This window comes from Coturnix japonica, chromosome 11, assembly GCF_001577835.2.
Source record: "Coturnix japonica isolate 7356 chromosome 11, Coturnix japonica 2.1, whole genome shotgun sequence".
In the NCBI taxonomy this organism is placed as follows: Eukaryota; Metazoa; Chordata; class Aves; order Galliformes; family Phasianidae; genus Coturnix; species Coturnix japonica.
Window position 1 is genome coordinate 9,593,733 of NC_029526.1, and position 18,540 is coordinate 9,612,272.

Genomic DNA, 18,540 nt, shown 5'->3' on the forward strand with positions numbered 1-18,540 from the left:
GGTAGCACCAAGCAGGATCACAGTCTGGCAAATTAAGCCAAATTCTGTACTTTGGAAAGCTGCAAGTTTGGCAACAAGCAGGAAGAAGCTGCAGATTGCTTCTGTGCTCAGAGTGATGAGGTCCAAACTTTCAGATGGGACAGAGGCTGTAATGGCAGAATCCTGTCTTTTGCTTTTAAATGAATTTCACAAGTCTGCTGCCATGTTCCAAAGTTTAATGCAAATAAATCAGTGATTGAAATTGGAATGTTTCAGGAAACAAACAAACAAACAAAAAACAAAAAAAACTCACTACCCTCAAGGATACTGCCTTTGAAAGAAGCCATACCAGTCTAAAAACATGTGCAAGCTGAAGTGCTTCTTAGACCCAAAGTTGGTTTTTATCACCTTCAGCAGAGCCCTGATTCTTTGTTCATTCTTCATTTGCTAACTTCTGCCATCCTTTTGCTCCTCCTAGCTGGTGTGAAGTTAAAAGTACGGGCAGCAGTGATCCAGCCAGCTGGTGTTTTGGAAAGAAACCTCTAACACCCAATGTGAATGCTGAGTGTTAGTGCCTGTCAGACTGGGCTGATCAGAAGATGTAGTAGAGGTAGGAATGAGCCTGCAAATCCAGCTTCCTCAATGATAGACCCAAGGGAATATTTAAGGTATTACTCTCATATAAGGTTAGACTTTCTTTTGGGCCTGCTGGGAGGGGAGCAAGTGTCACATCATATGACTTCCTGAAGTCTTGTCCAGCCTCACTTGTTCTGAGTCCTCACTTATTCCTCAGTCCATGAATTAGGATGACTAAAAGTTGAGTAACAGTGACATGAGCTGAAGGCAGACACAGCAGTGTAGTTCACACAGTCCTTGCGGTTCCCGTCAGCAGCCAGTGTCTTTGGTTCAGTCTTGGGAGGCTCTGCAAATCTTTGTTTACCTCTACAGCTGCAAATTAAAGGTTGCAGACCTAGGAATGGCTGGTAAGGTGAAAAGCAGGGCTAGCAAAGCACTCTTGAATATTCTGCATGGGAGCAGATTAACAGCCATGCATCATGTAGCAGTTTCCAGTGGTACACTGCCCTGTGGCTTATATGCCAGGGAAACACACACCGCTGCCAAGTTCTGTGGCGCTCCCCTCTGGGAGCTGGGTCCTGACTCATGCTCTCTCTGCAGTGAATGTATGTTCATTTTCCAGCATGTGTTTCCTGCAAAGAGGCCCATGAGGGGCAGTAAGTATTTTTTAAATGTTCTGTTCTTTTCAACCAGGCCAGCTGGGGATTGGCATAAATACCTGCTGCAGTATGAGTATGTCCTGGATTTTATTGACTACATTTGTGTCACTCGTGGTGATGTGCTGTTAAGATGCTTTATGAATTAGATGGTATATATTTATTTCTTCAAAGAGGGTGTGAATTGCTCACTTCAAATGTTTTTGGTTGTTGTTTTTTTTTTTAGAATTGTGAGAAAATAGCATGTATTTTCTAAGTAAGTCCTTACAGACGTGTGGTACGACTGTTTCAAAGCACAGAAATGTAGATTATGTCCCTAAAACGATTGTTTGTAACTCTTTCCATTTTATGTAGAAGAAAAATGTACTGAAATAGCTGTTGTATGAAACCCACCAATAAGTTTTGTTCCTGAATTTGAAGCCATTTTTACTCTGGAAAATCCAACGTGGCTGAGCTGCAGCAGGCCTCCCTGGTGGAGAGAGTGGCATCATGCTTGAAGCAGCCACTTGTGAACACCTGATGCAAGTTGCTGGGGGGAAAAGCATCCACAGGGATGGGACGTTGACAAGGTAAATTTAAAAGAAACACAGTGCATGTAAGTGTACAGAAACTAGGGATACAACCTTATTCTTCACTTCTTCCCCAGGCATCCGCTCTTGGCTGCAGTTGACAAGAAGATACCAGTGCTGACAGATCTTTTGCATGACAGATGTAGCTGCTCTCGCAGGACTGCTGTGTGTGGGGTAAACGTGCCCATCTGTGCTGAGAAGCTGGAGATGGAGCTTCAGAAAGGTAAAATGCATAGATTGATATGCAAAAAAGCGCATCTTTCTGATCCAGTCAGAGCTTTGGCCGTGGATTCTTTGTTACTAAGACTTTGCAAAAGAACTGAGTAACTTTCCAAAACCAGGGTCTTGGTACTTAAGACCTATGCAGGTTCAGAGCCCAGGATTGTACGGCTCTTCTGGAATGCTCTGAGATCTCATGAAAGCCTTGAAAAGGAAGTGTTCCTCCACGCTGACTGGCCTGCATGTGAGCTATCCAGACTGGTTAAAGCTTAATTAAAAATTGCCAGAGTGGCTACATTCTTTTCTAAGTGCAGCTGCAAAGTATTAGCTGTGGGCATGTTTTAGACCTTAATTAGTAACACTTGCACTGCAGGACCAAAATCTTTCATGCATGCAGCTGCTATAAATTAATATCAGTTAGGCATTTCTTTAGGCAGTACGAGGGTCTCCTGAAAATGGTGTCAGAGCCCACCTAGATTAAGGAATGTGTATTACTTATGCAATGAACTGCAAAATCAAAGATAACTAGAAAACATCTTTATTGAAAAAAGCAGATTATAGCATCTAAGGTTAAATGAAACGTCTGACTTTAATATTAAATAACTTAGGGAGATAGCAAGTAGCTTCTTCTTTAGATAAATAAATCTACATTTCCCAATTATTTTTCTTTAACAATCAAGGGAATCAAACACTGAAACACAAAACCACAAGTAACTCTAAAGACTAAAAGACAGAAGCACATTTGAAAGTTTTACAAGGATATATACAAAAATAGTTAAACTAATGTATATTTTCAGCATGTAAACTAGTTACATGATATACAAACAGGGAATTTATATATTTCCTACAAAATAAAAATCAATGTTGGTCCAAGTTCTTGGAAGAAAACTATATTCTTTTAAAGAAAATGAAAATATTTCTCAAATGAAAACTTAATTTAAGTCAAATTATACACTCTAGTTACGGCATTAGTTACAGGATGAATGACAAACTTTTAAACTTTCCTTGAAACACAAGAAAGCAGCTTTTGTCTCCTTTAGAGCTTTGGTTTACTTAACTACTCTGGAATTTCTCATCTTAAAGAGCTCCTCTAACCATGTTTTCCTTTTGAAGCTCCACCTTACAAAATATACATACACACACATGTGCACACAAGTGAAAAGAAACAGAAAGAAACCCAAACAAACTCCTTCTGAAAGCTCAATTATCTGAGTGCATTCTTTTGTTTTCTTTTTCAGTTACTATTTTGGTCCTTTCTTTGGAACGTTTCCTCCAGCGCATGAGGGACACTGAATCTCCTAGAACAGCTCTGTGCTGCAGGGACCTGGTAAGGCCTCCTTACCAAAGCAGTAAGGTGCATTCCTGATGCAAATGAGAACAAGTTGGTATTGTTTTAACTTCATGGAAATATTCTGACAACACAGAATGTAAAAAGGCCTCTTATGAACAACCACGTCATAAAATGAGCTCCGGAAAGTTTACATCTGTGTTGAACTGCTTTAATTTAAGCATATACTCCTTAAGAAAATAATTAAATGAAGTTTTCTCACTTACATAATTCCCCAGACAGGAGGTGAAATGTGCAGAAGCTGTCGCTAGCACTACAGCGTGCAGACATCGTTACTTCAGATTAGCTTCTATTTTTTTCTTCTGTTCTTTGATTGAAAACTGGCAAATTTCACTCAACCGCCAGTTTTTAAATTAAATGCTGGAAAAGCAAACTTCATTATCCAAACCCAAAACACACCTGTCTGTAGGAAATGCTGGAACAACTGCTGCTTTCTGGTCTTAAACAAATTTCTTATTCTGTACTGAAACTGTACTTTCAGTATAGCACTGTGAGAATGCTTAACATGTTGGAACTGAGCAGAACTACAAGCAAGACAAATTAACACGTGAAATTAAATATTATTCTGTTCTATAGCATGATCATTTTCAAAAAACAACAAGAAGAAAAAGGTATCACAGGTTCATGTTGGATAATCTTCTGACCTTTGGAAAGTAACGTTGAGCAGGAAACTTAACCCTGCTGCTGGCTGGAGGTGGAAGTGCTGAGGAAGGTACTGGCTGAAGGCCGGGCTAAATGCCAGAGTCACCTCCACCTCTGGCCGCAGTGGTTTGTAAGGTTTTGCATCAGTGTACAGCATGTACTGCTATGGGATGACTTGCTCGGAGGAACAGACCCAAATATCCTCTGTGTATTTTAATGATTGTTTCCTTAATTTGAATTCTTTAATATGTAATTGTCAAGACAAGCAATTAGGAATACCTCAAAGATAGATGTGGGCCAAAGCAGCTTCCTTAAATGGAAAAGTATTACATTGCAGCTCAGGCTAAAAGTTTATCCTGAAGCTCTACCTTCCATTTCCTATTGTTCCTAGTAACCCTAATGGAATTCGCCTGGTTATTTAACCCAACTGAAGACAGTTTTTTTCTTTTTCTAGTAGAATTTGCTGTTTGGGCAAGAGGCACTGGTATTTCTGCTTCTCTCTGAGGCTTGTTTGGTGACTGTGGGCACAGAGGTAATGCTTGTAAAGGCCCGTGTGCATGCAGCCAATATCTACTCTTCTGCAAAGGGGGCTTCCTAGCTCACACTGCCGAAACAGGGCATGAGTTATACAGTAATTCCTGCAATACATGGCACTCACACTAACTTGTATATTAATTAGTAAATTACTTTTTAAAGGAGTATCTGACTTGCTAAAGAGCATTGGGTAGAACAGGTTCATCTAGGCCAGAGGAAGTTTGGCAGAAGTTCAGAAAACAAAGCTTTTGTTCCTTACTAACAGAAAAAAACAAATACTTCACAAGAATTTTTCCTGCCTCCTTTGCTCTGCCCCACTTCCCCAAGGAAATTCCAGACTGTCAAAAAATTCTGTTAAGAGAGTTAATTATTCCACTTAGGAATTAGTGTCCATTGGATGCCCTTTGTACTTTTTTCAAGAGCACTACGAATGGCTTTCAAAAAATCAATGGAGCATAAGAAACTGAACTGCAATGGTGTTACCAAATAAGTCATTTCATCAGTCTGCATGCCGAATTTAACGTGATCATTTCTGCATGGACCACTCAGATTCTGGACATGCTGAGAACTCGCACTGAAGTGTCCCAGTTTACACATGCCGAGAATCTGGTCTGGTATTTCCACTTCCTCTGGAGCAGAAGAGTTTTATTTTATTGTAATTTTGGATACAAAGACAGCAACGATGGATTTATTTAAAATACAAATTCAGGAAGGCTGTATAAATTCTCATGAGAATGCAAGGAATTTTTTAAACATACAGATGTGTGATTTGCATGTAAATCATCAACACATGGTAGAAAAACCATAAAAAAAGATTCATCCAACTTCCTATATGGAAGACATATATTTCCCCAGAGCTCTGAGGTTACTGTAACAGCTTATGCAAAACATGGAAGTGTGTACATTCTATGTACATCTAATACTTGTTATAAAATATCGGTGTTTCAATTGTCTGACTCTAAATTATTATTTCTGCTAAACTGTATTTTGTTTTTCCAATGAAGATAACCACCATCATCTGTTGAAATGTACATCTAGAAAAGAACACAAAGCTGAAAAGAAAAATTATACAGAAAGCACAGCCCCTCCTTTTTAACATCTCAACATATAATCTTAAAGCAGCTGGTAACAAATGAACAAATGGTAAAACAAGCAGCATAAAGACAAGTTTGACTTTGCATAGAAAGGGGCTGCTAACTCTATTAAAAAAACAAAACAGATTTGAAGATGAATTGATAACGAAGTGCCAAATCATCAATTTCATAGGAATGCATTTTGAAGCTACACTGCTACACAACAAGCAATTTCTGAGCTCAGTACCTTCCTTCAATTGTTACAACCCTGCATGTACTGCTCTTTGGGATATACTCTTCTGTTACGTGGTTTGTTATGAGACCCTTGACCAAGTTAGTTTTTGATCACTCTGGAACCATGTAGGTTGTCCTGATGCATCTTCACAGAATGCCACTTTCTAACCCATGCTGAAAACTGTCACTGCTAAAAACACTCATTTGCTTCCCATTCGCTAATTCTGGGAATGTAATTTTTTTTTAAAATGTGATACTTGTATTCTCTAAGACCAGATTTCAGGGATACCAGCAGAACTGCTGGCATTGATCTCACCATTCCTGCTGCAACATGATAAAGGTGCTACATTTTGGAAATTTATTCTGCACTCCTTGCTTGGGCAAAACCTCCACCGAATCCGATAAGCCAGGAGTGCAGAACAGCCCTTTGTACCACTGTTTTTAAAGATGCTTGCACTTGCAGTTATGACTTAATGGCGCACTATTTGTTCAAGTAGACGGTGTCTCAGTGAAAATGTCTAAATAAAAGAACACATATATACAAGATTAGAAAGAACCCCTTACCTCTGATTTAAAAAATAAATAGCTGGTTTAGATGGTTATTACTGGAATATCATCTTTAAAGGAACAGGAAAGTCACTTTTAATTTGTGGCAATGGAAATGTCTTTCAGAGTTCTGTGACGTGCATTGGATAGCTCGGCGGTGGATGCGATGGCAATTTAATATTAAGGCGCCTGATGTGACAGCCGTGACAGAGCAAGTGGCCCTCTAATGGGTAACAACGATGGCCTTCCTCATCATTGAGCTGCAAGCCACAATCCTAGAAGAAAAATATACGTCCCAGTTTCATGAGTGATTCAGGTAGGTCATCTTTTATCAACGCTGACTAACACTGAGTGCTCTCTCTCATGCCACAAAAGGCAGCAAGGTGAAGAGTTTAAAGCAGGTAACTCAGGGTCTGTCTACTGTACATAAAATGACATCAGTAAAAAAAACTAGGGCTATCTATATTAGTACTAGCCCAATTCTAACAATTTTTCCCCACTCCTCTTCATCTTATCAGTATTGAAGCAAATTGGACAAAAACTCTCTAAAACTGTATTCCTTTTTCTGCAAGAAGAAAGTCCAGTTCTTCAGTGGATTTCAGTTTTAGAATAAGAATCTACTGAGGTTTCACTGGAGCTGTTAAGCTGTCACACCAGGAAGAGATGACACAGGACACTAGAAATGTTTCCAAGCTTGACTACTGACTTTGCATGATGAACAGATGGTGGATGGCAACTTAAATGACATTTCATAGAAACTGGACATTTGCAAAGTGTCTGTGTGAATACCTCAGAATACTGGCACTGACTGAACTGGCATATCTGGAGACAGCAGTGACCCGTTGTGTACAGTTTGAGAGCCTAATTTGAGGCTATTAGGCAGTAACCTACCCCTGCTAACACATGGCTAACCCCCTGATTACTGTACATAAATGTACTCTGCCATTCTCAGCAGATGTGGAAGCAGCTTAATTTGCCTCAAACTGGAAAGAGAATGGGGAAATGAATAATGAAACAGAACAGAAAATAAACCCCCATTGGGACATTCTAATATAATGTCAATAGGCTGAGAAAGAAGGGGAGGGAGCTGTCATCCTAAGTGAAGCCTGCACAAAGCAATAGTTGAGGGAAGAAGGGAGGGAAATACAGCTCTCCACATGCTGAAATGTCCTATGCCAATTTATCTTGAGTACCAGCTACCTCTGTTGCAAGGAGCAGGCTAAGTGCATAGGCTACTCAGATGTAGGTTCACATACATTTCAGGATGTCCAGAATTTTGCTGTCCTTCTCCCTTAATTAGAAACCTCCCTTAACATCATTTTTTAGCCAGAATTAGCATGAAAGGTTGATCTCAAATTAAAGAGTTTGTCTCCTTCATATTCCTGGGATGTACAGAGAAGGCTCAACTGAACTCTCCTCTCTGTGAAGCAGGACCGCTAGTCCCAGAACTTCATATGCTCCAATAAATGTTTAAATGTTCTGCACAAAAGCAATATCACTGATCCCCTCCTCTCTTATGTAGTAAACAATTGTTCATTCAGCATGGAAACACACAGAGCCCCTGGAAGAGCTTTCCAGCACAGGGTAAAGGTCTTTCCCTACATAAGCAAGTGTATTCAAACCTCCTAAGATCACAGCCACATAAACTGCATCCAAAAAGGAAAAAGAGAACCAGAATTTCCTCTATGTTCTCTCCCCATCTACAGGTACAGAGAAAATTCCACCAAAATGAAACTCAGCCTGTTAAATTAAACTGGAGGGGAAACAAACAAACAAACAAACAAAAACAAACCTTATTTGGTTCTAGTGAAAATAGCAGTGCCACTTGCAGCCCAGCTAGCACTCATTCCTCTGACTCCCTTCAGGAACAACCACGGTGCAGAGCCCTACCTGCCCAGGCATGCAGGAGTCAGCAAATGCTCCCCAGGTTGCAAGTCATGCACCCACTGAGAGGATGTTTGGTATAAGCAAAGCCTTGTCCAGTGTCTGCCCAGCTCCTCCATGACACTCACCTCACAGTGATAGCACTCCACGTGGTAGTCTTTGTCCATTGACACTACTCGGATGGTTTCTTCAGATCCCTGTTAGAAAAGCACAGAAAAGGTAAGAGTGGGTTTTTTGAGGGGTGTTTTCTCAATCTTCTTTCAGTGCCCAACCTATAGCTTTGGAAAGGTGCTTCTGTGTGGGAGATCTATCTCTTTTCCTTTTGTAGAACAGAGCTCTGTAACTAATGAGGGTCTTGCCCCTCCATGCACTGCACTGCAGTACCAGCTTTCCTGTTTAGCAGCCCTGTGGGTGTCTGAAATAGGTCATAAATGTAATTTGGGAAGCGTAGCTGAAATTTCATGCTCAAAAGACAGTTTTCTCTTGAAGTAAAATCATTTTCCAGGGGCACCCAGAATTTGGACAGATTGTAAGTCAAACACTATGGCATAATGACTGGGGCACTATTCCTAGTAGACATCCTGACCTGACTTTTCCACAATTCATTCCCTTTAAACTAGCTGGTGCATAGCTATTCTGCACATGCACGTGGCACTGTATGTACCCTGTGGTCATTTACATTCCTGTCCAGCAGGTAATTATGCACACAGGCCAAAGCCTCAGTGTGACAGTGGATGCAGTGGAGTTGTATAATACCTGGCAGCAACCCAGGCCCTGCTGTAACCCTTCCTGTAACCTCACAGCCTTTCCCTGAGCCACTTCCATGCCTCTGAAGACAGAGCTCATTAAATTTGCTGACCCGCATTGTTTCCAGTTCCAGGTGTGGTTAGAGCATCAGATATGACGTAGACTATGTCTGAGAGAAGCCATGGGCAGGTTAGCACCTGCACTGCTAGACTTGAACTAACCTATGAAACCTCTGTGGGAAAGAACGTGGAGTCTATCTTGCTAACCATCAAATGAGTCAGCAGTATGGCTGCATTTTTACCTTCTTTTAATTATTATTAATTTCTTAATCATTTTGTAAGACGTGAAACTAGAAAAGCTCTATGGAAACTTCAGTCCTTATACCACCATCAGCAGGGCATTAGGTTCTGGCTCAGCTTTCATAAGGTTTTTAATGCTGTGAGACCTGGCCATTAAGCAGAAATAATAATGACAAATGTACAATGATGTGGAATGGTAAAGGTGGGCATGCTGAGAGGCTCCAGTCACAGGCTTTACTAGGGCACAGCAGCTACAAGGAGGCATGCTCTGGCAGTATGCACCTGATGAGAGGACAAACAAGGTGCTGAGGGCCTTGTGAGCAGGCTGGCCAGTGACACAAGCAGTGGGAACTCAGAGGGTCCTGCAGCTGCTGGAGCTTAATGGGACATCACTGTGGGCAGGCAGAAAGGGATCATCTTTTCCAGAGTCTTACTGTGCTAACTATACCATCATAATGGCCTGAGGTTGCAAGCAGCAGTCATTCATCTGGCTTTCCTTTTAGGCAACTCTTCTACCTCCTTTTCCACCCTTTAACCACTTTATTACAGTGGCCTTCCAGGACAACTGGCTGTGTGGCCTCTTGAGGGTCAGGGTAACCCTTCAGCTGTCTTTTCAAGCTTGCGCATCATAACAGATGCACATCAAAAATGCAAACATAGCGGACAAGGAAAATTGCTACTTGAGCTAATGGGAAATTCTGAAAATAAACAGGGCTTTACTTCTTGGATTGTTTTTGGAGCCCCAGTTAAAGCTTTCAATTAAAAAAGATTTATAACAGCGTAATTAAGACCTGGAAAGCACCCTAATGATACAAAGTAATATGCTACATAAGCACTGTGACTATTACAACTGCTGGGAATGCTTGGGAGTGACATTACTGCTGAACTGTATTTAATTTAATGTCTGACATACATTCTAGGAGGAGGAAAAGTTCTTGGAAAGTGTTCTTATGCCAACAGCTGTTTTCTGTAAAGAGTCCGTGCACATTAACATGTACCTGTGCTGGTAGAATCGGCTGGTTACAGGAAGCGCATTTTGGTGCAAAAACCCTACAAGGTAAGAAGAAATTGTTCAAATCACATTTAAAGTTTCTTCAAAAAGTAGAACCAGGAGAACTCTTCTAACTATGCCTTCTTTAAGCAAAATGTGAACCTGGCTTTGAAGGCATCTCTATGCTTTGTTTTTTTTTACAATATTCAGGGAAACAGAGACTTAGAAAGGCACATCTACCCCAGCTTTATTGCTTAGGCCTTCTTGACCTCTAAGTATTATTAATCCAGCCCTCTTCCTATATATGCCCTTTTTGTCACCTTTCTTTATTCATAAGACCATTCAAATTCTGCAAAGTAGCTCCAGACCTGGGGCCTGTCACCAGCTCACATGCTAGATGAGAGAGGTACTGATCTCAGTTAGGATCTATGTAAACCAAACTGGTTTTCCCCATAGCTGCATTTTATAGTAGTCACTGGGCCAACATCACTCCATCCTTACAATACAGTCAGACTAATACAACTGAATTTCAAGTGATTTCTTCTTGCTCCATGAGCTCAGTTACTGGTTGGCTGCAGCAGAGAGCATATACATTGCCTTTGAGCAGGAGTAGAAAAGAGTCCAAAAGCAATCACTTAAACAACACAACTTCATCAGGCGAAGGAAAGATCATTCTAACACTGGCTGCTAATTCTGTGTCTTCTCTCCCATCTAACTTGACATAACTTAGTATTCCCAAGTACCATGCACCACTAGCATCTGGACACTAGCAGAACCTACCACAATTTGCAGAATTATCCATGTCTAATTAGTGATAGAAGTCCTGAAAGAAGTAGAGAAGCAGCCACTGGAAAAATACATCTTCTGACACAACCTCATTTTCAACCTCGCTTAGCCCTTTAATTTCTCAGAGGACCCACTGAGTGAGTTTTAGGATAACTTTAAAACACCTTACATATGCAGCAGGCAAGAAGAGCACTAAGGGACAGCTGAACAAATAGGAATAAGTCTTAATCTACTGCAAGGCTCACAGCTATATCAGTAACTTAACCAGTATAAACCTTCTAAGCCTGCAGTGGACTTGTTTACTTACGTATGGTAGTCTTTGACACAGTAAATATTGTTCTCCACATCTACAGTGAAGGGGACTCCATCCAAACACTCGTTACATACCACGCAGCGGAAGCAGCCAGGGTGGTATGACTTTCCAAGGGCCTGTAAGATCTTAAAAGGCAAAGAGTAAAGTAAATGGTTGCACAATTACATGAAATCCTTCCTTGTATGCTGCTGTGTCTGACTTGTAAAAGGACAGTGAGAAGCACATGCTTTGGGATGAAATTACCAATCTGGAGCTCTGTCATCAAGGGACTTTTTAAAACAACTAAGTTCCTGATTTCTGTGGATTTCAATCAGGCTCCCAGTAATGACAGAGATCTGTGAAAATCAGGTTAAGTCAGTCCCACTAGCATTAGCTCTGGTACAGCCAATACTGCCCAACAGAAATTAAACACAGCTTTGGAGACCTACAAAGTAAAACAGTAAAACAGACAAATAAATGGGTTTCCCTTTGCTAACACTCCTGTTTCACCACACTTGCTGACCAGTTATCACTCAGTTATAGGGGCCCATCAGTTTTGGCTAAAATCTGTATCAGTGGGTAATCAAAACTGCCCAGGCTTCTGCCATGCCATCCCTACTGCCTATTGTAGGAGCTCCTTTAGCAGGAGCGTTGGACTCTGTGACCTCTTGAGGCCCCTTCTAACCCTTGTGATTCTGTGATTTTAAAGGCTTCATAGAAAGCCTTTATTATGCAGTCTTCTCAATACTGTTATAGAATCCCTCCCACTCAGTGAAGGTGGCATGGCACAGGGCCATCATAGATAGCACATCAAGTTCATGGACTGGGTGCTGGGAAGGGTTAGACAAGGTTCCATCTTCAGGCAACTCTCAAGAGGTTATAGCACCAATTGTACACATTTCAGGTGTAACCACCAACTAATGGACCGTACAGGGAGACTCTCCACTGACAAAGCTGATGTGGCCCTGCAGCTGTTTCTACAGGAAAAGATCAACAGGAACTAAGACATGGAGCATAGCTCTCTGCACAGCGACTGGTATCAGACATTTTGGTTTGTTCCTACCCAGATGCAACTTATCTTTAGGCATGCTCTGCTATCCAGACAGCTACATAACAAGCACTATTAGCCTGGTGTGGTTGTGTGGCCACCTTTTGCACAGAACAGCTGCACTTTCAGCCCTTGAACAGCTTCAGGCTGCACTCAAGCCTGTGAGGCTGCAGCACTGTTCCTCAGTTGCACACCAGTAATGTGACTGTGCAGACGTGTTTGCTGTCTGTGCACTCCTAAGGAGGAACACAAAGCAATTAGCCAAATAAGACTGCTTAATTCCTGGAGCTCCCAAAGCAGGTTCCTCTTTTTGGAGTATACTTGCTGATGGGAGAAAGGCAGACCTGCCAAGCTTCCAGCCACTGAGCTCCACCAGTGAGATATTACAGACTCCTGCCTGGCATCCTGCAATTAAAGGCCAGTTCAAAGCATGCAAGTTGTGATACCCCTCCCCCTCCCAGCATGACACAACTCTAGAAATTTGCTCTTGGGCTAAAACGAACAATATCCTTGTCCAACCAGTGGTGCCAGGATATGTGCCAGAATTCTCATTAGTGAAGTCTCTGTTCCAGCTCCTACTGCACCTCTGTGCTTGCAGTGTAATTGCTACTTCTATTATGTGCATAAATAAATGATCGTATACATTTTAAAGCAAGAGGAAAACACTGCCATACATGTGATCTGCTCTTCTTCAGTGTGCAAACCATTTTACTTGGGAATTTCTGCTTAGAAAGAACAGATGAAATTTATCCTGCTTTCACCCGGAGGAGGATGCCAGCAGTATCTGGCCCAAACCACAGCTCTTCATTTTCTTATAAAAGTAACTGAACACTGTCTCCCTGCAAATCACAGTAGCAAACAACAGATTTTAACAGACATAGAGCAAGTGGCAGAAGGTAAATAAAGCAAGAAGCAAGTCACGGAGCTGGCAACAAACCTCAAGACTACTGCTAGCGTTCCTCTCTTCTAGCCCAAACCTCAACCCCACTGAAAAAGCTCTTGTCTTACAGAGCACAACTTGTTTTCCTTTACTATGCTCATACAAAGCTGTGGCCTGTATTCTGCCCTTAGTATTAAAATCCGATTTTTTTTATTATTATTTCTTTTTTAACTGGCATGTGGAGGAAAAATAGCATCCCATGATCTCAGGCATAAGAGAAGCCCAACTTCATGTACTTGAGAGCAATAAAGCATGAATATACTTTAGGTAGGTTACAATTCTGCCTCAATTTGAAAAATTACCTTTACAATAGTGGAGACAATGATATTCTGATTAGGGAATAAGCACGGTGTCTAAAAGACCACTATCCGAAATACATCAAAAAATATATACCAAAGTTAGGAGTTTAGGTCACTTACCATTTCCATTATGAGGTGTCCACAAACAAAGCACTTGTCTGCTGTTTGCTGGAAACCTGAGTACTAGTGAAATAACAGAAAGAACAGGGTTATTTAGCCACTATTTTATCAACAGAAATACATAAACATCGAACTGTTTTTCATCTTGTTCTGTACGACAGCAAACTATACAGTAGATCAGCTGCCATATGTTTTCCTTTTTACTGGTGTGAGGGGATTACATGTTATTTCCGATCAAGAGGTTGGAGGTAAAATCATTACTGTTATGCAGCAAAGTGATTATGAAGAAAAGGGTCTTGGCAGACACTGTGATGGGCCTGAAAAGTCAAGTGTGGCAGCTGTCACAGCTCCACACTAAGGAATATAGCTTATGCAATCTGAAACTTGTGCAAAAGAGAATGGAGTGTTAAGGAGCACATACAGAGGTGGCTATTTCTGCAAGGTACTGTTCTGAACTGTGCAGTCAGACTGGTGTGCAAGTCTGGATGAAACAGATGAGTTCACCTCCCTGCTTTCAAGTAGCAGGTTTTGTATCAAAGAGCTTGCTTTTGTCTTCTTCTAACTGAGGTAGAAAAAGGGCCTTGATGCTCGGGATGCTTCTTGGCTGCACTGTATCTCAGTAACCATCTGGATAGACTATTTCCTAAGGTTGCGAACTCACGGGTTACTGGAAACAGGTGGGTAGGTCCTGGCGGCACAGACAGCAGGGGATTAACAATAATTCAAACCCAGCTAATTCTAAAATCCTGCTGGAATGAATTTACTGGTACCATCTGGCTGCCGTTTGATAAGGAATGCAAAGGAGCATTTATCCAACTATTGATTAAGAAAGAACCTTATTTCCCAGGAAGAGAATTGCTTAGTGGTCACATTTATGTCATTTAGTGCTAACTAGATTGTCATAAATTACACTGTTTATCAGAAAGAAAGGTTTTGCAGACACAAAATCACTCTTTACATGTCTTACTTATTATATTAAAACCCCGATTTGTTTTTAACAAGAAAATTGTTATTTGTCACATTCAGAACTACATTAACTCTATTAAGAAGACTTTGAAAAATGGTAGTAAGTCTAATAGCAGTGACAGAATATTTCACAGGCTGGGGACACTGTCTCCTTACCACTACTGTTCTTTCTTTCTGATGGCAGCATTGGTCTCAGACAAATCAGAAACCTGATTTACTGACAGCTGGTAGCTTAAGCTTTGCTTGTGCTTTACCTCTCTCTGGACTGGAAAACAATAATAGGCAGGGAACCCAGCAGCACCATTTTTCCATATGACGGCAGTGCTGTTTAGAGGTAAACAATATATCATCATCTCTACATTTTTTGTATCTCACCTGTCAGTCAACTTCAGCTCTGCAGTGTTTGTTCTTTGAGAATTCAGACATGGCTGTTGTGTTGTTCTATAACCAAACAGAACAAAACCAAGCATGCCTGACAGAGGCTTCAGGACCCCAAGTTTCTACCTTAGGCAACATCAGGTCTTTGAAAGGACATGTCGCTGCTTCTCCTTCACATGCCTAACTGTGCCCAAGGAGAGACCGATGCACTATCCTGCTGTCACGTACTCAATTAAACAAAACCTTCCTCCTGAAAACAGACCCTGGAATCTCATTCGGACCCATTTTCTTTGATGGAGATGTACAAAACCTACAGAAGGTTGGTGCAAACAGATCGAGTGGGTCACATTTCAGTAGGTGCAGCAGTTACTGCCAATGGTATGAAGCTGTAAAAACCATTACACAACTGTGAAGTCACTGAATGTGACTGTTAAGCCTAAAAGTGAGATTCTTACTCTTTTATGCTTCAGGGGCTTTTGAGAGAGATGATCAGGAGCTATTGCCAAAATGCTGTAGGCATTTAATTCTGAAAACTAATTTCTGAATTGGGTGCTATGCTAATAATGTATTCCAACCCCAGGCTGCCTGTAATCCCTCACAGACTCTCTTCTCCTTGGTTTCCCATTAGCAGAGCATCTGTCTTCTCACTGCTCTATTGTTTGCACTCTGCATGGGACCCTTAGTACATGGGACACAACAATGCAAGAAATTCATGGGGTCACATTAAAAGAGGGAGAGAATATCAAATTTGGTTTCATGCAGATGGTTGGGGTTTTTTGTTTTTTTGGGCTTTTTTTTTTTGTGCACACATTTAAATGCAGTGATTAAACTGAACTAAACAAAATGGAGCCTTCAGAGACTCAAAGATACTGGAGCCTCAGAGCAGGTGGCAGAGATCAAACTAAAGCAAAATAGTCCAGAACTTTACTCTTCATCTTGCTGGAAAACCTTTCATATACCCCGTTGCTGCACCCTGTCTTGCTGCCAGTAAGGAAACACTACCACACAGCATATCTTCATGTTTCTGCATTTCCACGTAGTTGCAGCTGAAGGACATGGATCACGCAAGGAGGGACTTTACGTTCACCACAGAGTTTGTTGGACTGTGAAAAACATTGCCAAAACCCAGGAATTCAGCTGGTAACCAACTCCACCTTTCAATGCACATGACTTGGATTTGTCCACTTCAAATTAATGGTATCAGTGTTACAGAACTTGAAAGTCCCTCCTGTCCCAACCTACAGCAGTCAGCACCTTGAAAATATTCTCAGACTTCCTCAAACTCACATCTACCAGAAACTGTGCACAGCAAATCCCTTTCCAAGCTTTCATTCCCTTACTCTTTTAAACATATCAATTAACAATGTTCGTCTGTTCTCTGACTGGAGAACGTACTTGAATCACAAGCCTCCTAAATGCAACATCCCAGCAATTATCTAGGACTACATTTGTTCTGTGACTTCCATTAGATATCAAATAGACACAAGCTACAACTTAAATCATTTACCTTTCAACTGGATTATTTTTTTCGTGACTCCCTCCCTGCTTACCCTCCATTTGCTACAACCTCAGCCCTCACTCTTATGGAGGAGGTAATGTGGCCAGGGCAGGAAGCAGCCATCATGGTGGAGCTGGCCATTCTTGGGGACACAGAGGGCGGAAAGGGGACACCCTAAGGCCTCCCAGCGTTGTATGTCTCTGTATGGCTGGCATCTACAAAATGACATTTTTAGAGCTTTCCCCTTTGAGGATTTATAGACAAGGTTACAGATCTTCCTGAAGTCTTATTTACTGAAATGGATGAACAGATTTAGATGAAACCTTCAACAGAAATTGACAGCAAAGTTAGCCAGAGGTAAAATCCCAGCACAGAGAATTTCAGCCTAAAAGATTAAACTTGGCAAAGTTGTAAGACAGAGAAAAAATCATCTTGAAAGGGGAAGCTCCGTGTGACCTTAATGCTATGCAGTGCAGCTTGTAGTGTCGGTAATAAGTTATTTCCATAGCATCTGAGTGTCTTCCAGTAGCACATTAAGCAACGTAACTAACAGCTGTCACAAGGTTCATTTTCCCTCTGAACTCCTCCCTAGAGGGAAATTCTCTCATTTCTTAACCTCTGCTGGACCCCCAACTCAATATTGTTCATCACCCCGAGAAAAAGGAAAAGTCCATAAAAAGTTAAAAAAAACACAAAACAAAAAAAACAAAAGAAAAAAACAACAAAACACTGCAGTAACAGATCTAAGATTCAGGCTGCTTTGTGACATTTTAAAAGTCTTCTTCTCCAAGAATAACAGTAATTTATTTTAAATTTCTTTACATGATATTTAAGCATTGAACTGGAAAGACAAAATTACTGAGCTGTTTTTCCTTCACCCGTGATTAGGCAGCAGTTTATCAACAAAATGGCAGCAGCACATCTGACTGGGATTATTTACTGTACAGTAAGGAATTTATTTTTTGTTCCCTTCACCAGGAACAGTGTCCCTGTTATGGCTAGTTAGCCATCTGTGTCCTAAGAGCTTTCAGGGAAGGATTAAACTGTCATTTGTTTTATTTCCTTTCATGAAATAAGTATCCTAAGAGGGCTGAGGCAAGAGCTGGAAACTGCTGGACTTGCTGCCTTAAGGTGGCATGAAGAGTAAATGTGTCTTCCCTGGAGCTATAGCAAACCAGTGAAAAGTCAGGGCTTTCTGGTTTTGTTCTTTTTACTGCTTCTATTCAGTAACACAGTCCTGCTACCACAGCGCTCCTACCAGAGACTGTAGATTAGGCAATCTCTACAGCACATCTAGGTAGGATCAGGATTATCTGTCACTGTGGTTTTTTTTCCCCTAAATCCGATTCATTCATTGCATTTAGCCAGTGTGGCTTGGATCTGCGCACTGGCAGAATTTGCAGCTGATCAGGACCAGGACCAGGACCAGGAGGCTGACAACAAATAAAGAAGAAAGAGTATTGCCACGTCCCCTCCTGCCAGTAGTGCTTCACCAGCCCTAATACACCGATTCAGAATCCCTCACACATTAAGGTTAGTGCTATTGTCCAAGGATAATCCCAGCAGTGCCATGTGGCATCTTCCCTTCGTCTGCATTTCTACAAGCATGTCCAAAAGCTTTTAGCATCTCTTCCCTGAAAAGAATGAACAAAATAACCTGCCTGATTTGGAGAAAGATAATCTGTGCCCTCAATAAAAGCAAACATGTGGGAAAACTATCTGTTAGAAGAATGTACCTTGCAGCTACTGCCAACGGTTTTGATGGGTGTATCTGTGCTCTGGATAGTTTTATGGCTGCACAGTGGAAATTGCTCATAATGCAATTTTAAAGTGCAGACAAACATCTGCACTTCTGTAACACCTCTGTCCAAAAATTAAAAGTACCTTCCAAAGAGAGGGTCAGATCTGTATAATAA

The 18,540-nt window shown here is 41.2% G+C and overlaps 1 protein-coding gene across 2 annotated transcripts in view; it reads right to left on the reverse strand.

The window, feature by feature from the left end:
* Positions 1–2,519: 2,519 nt before the first annotated feature.
* WTIP (WT1 interacting protein) overlaps positions 2,520–18,540 on the reverse strand; it is a 63,897-nt gene continuing 47,876 nt past the window's right edge. The window contains exons 3-7 of one of the 2 annotated variants that reach the window (XM_015873987.2): positions 13,783–13,845; positions 11,391–11,521; positions 10,305–10,356; positions 8,389–8,457; positions 2,520–6,651 (exon numbers count right to left, since the gene is read on the reverse strand). In XM_015873987.2, coding sequence (XP_015729473.1) covers positions 6,499–6,651; positions 8,389–8,457; positions 10,305–10,356; positions 11,391–11,521; positions 13,783–13,791 — 414 coding nt within the window. In that variant the 5' untranslated portion in view covers positions 13,792–13,845 and the 3' untranslated portion in view covers positions 2,520–6,498. The remainder of the gene's footprint in view (positions 6,652–8,388; positions 8,458–10,304; positions 10,357–11,390; positions 11,522–13,782; positions 13,846–18,540) is intronic. The other variant, XM_015873986.2, reaches the window with a different exon arrangement.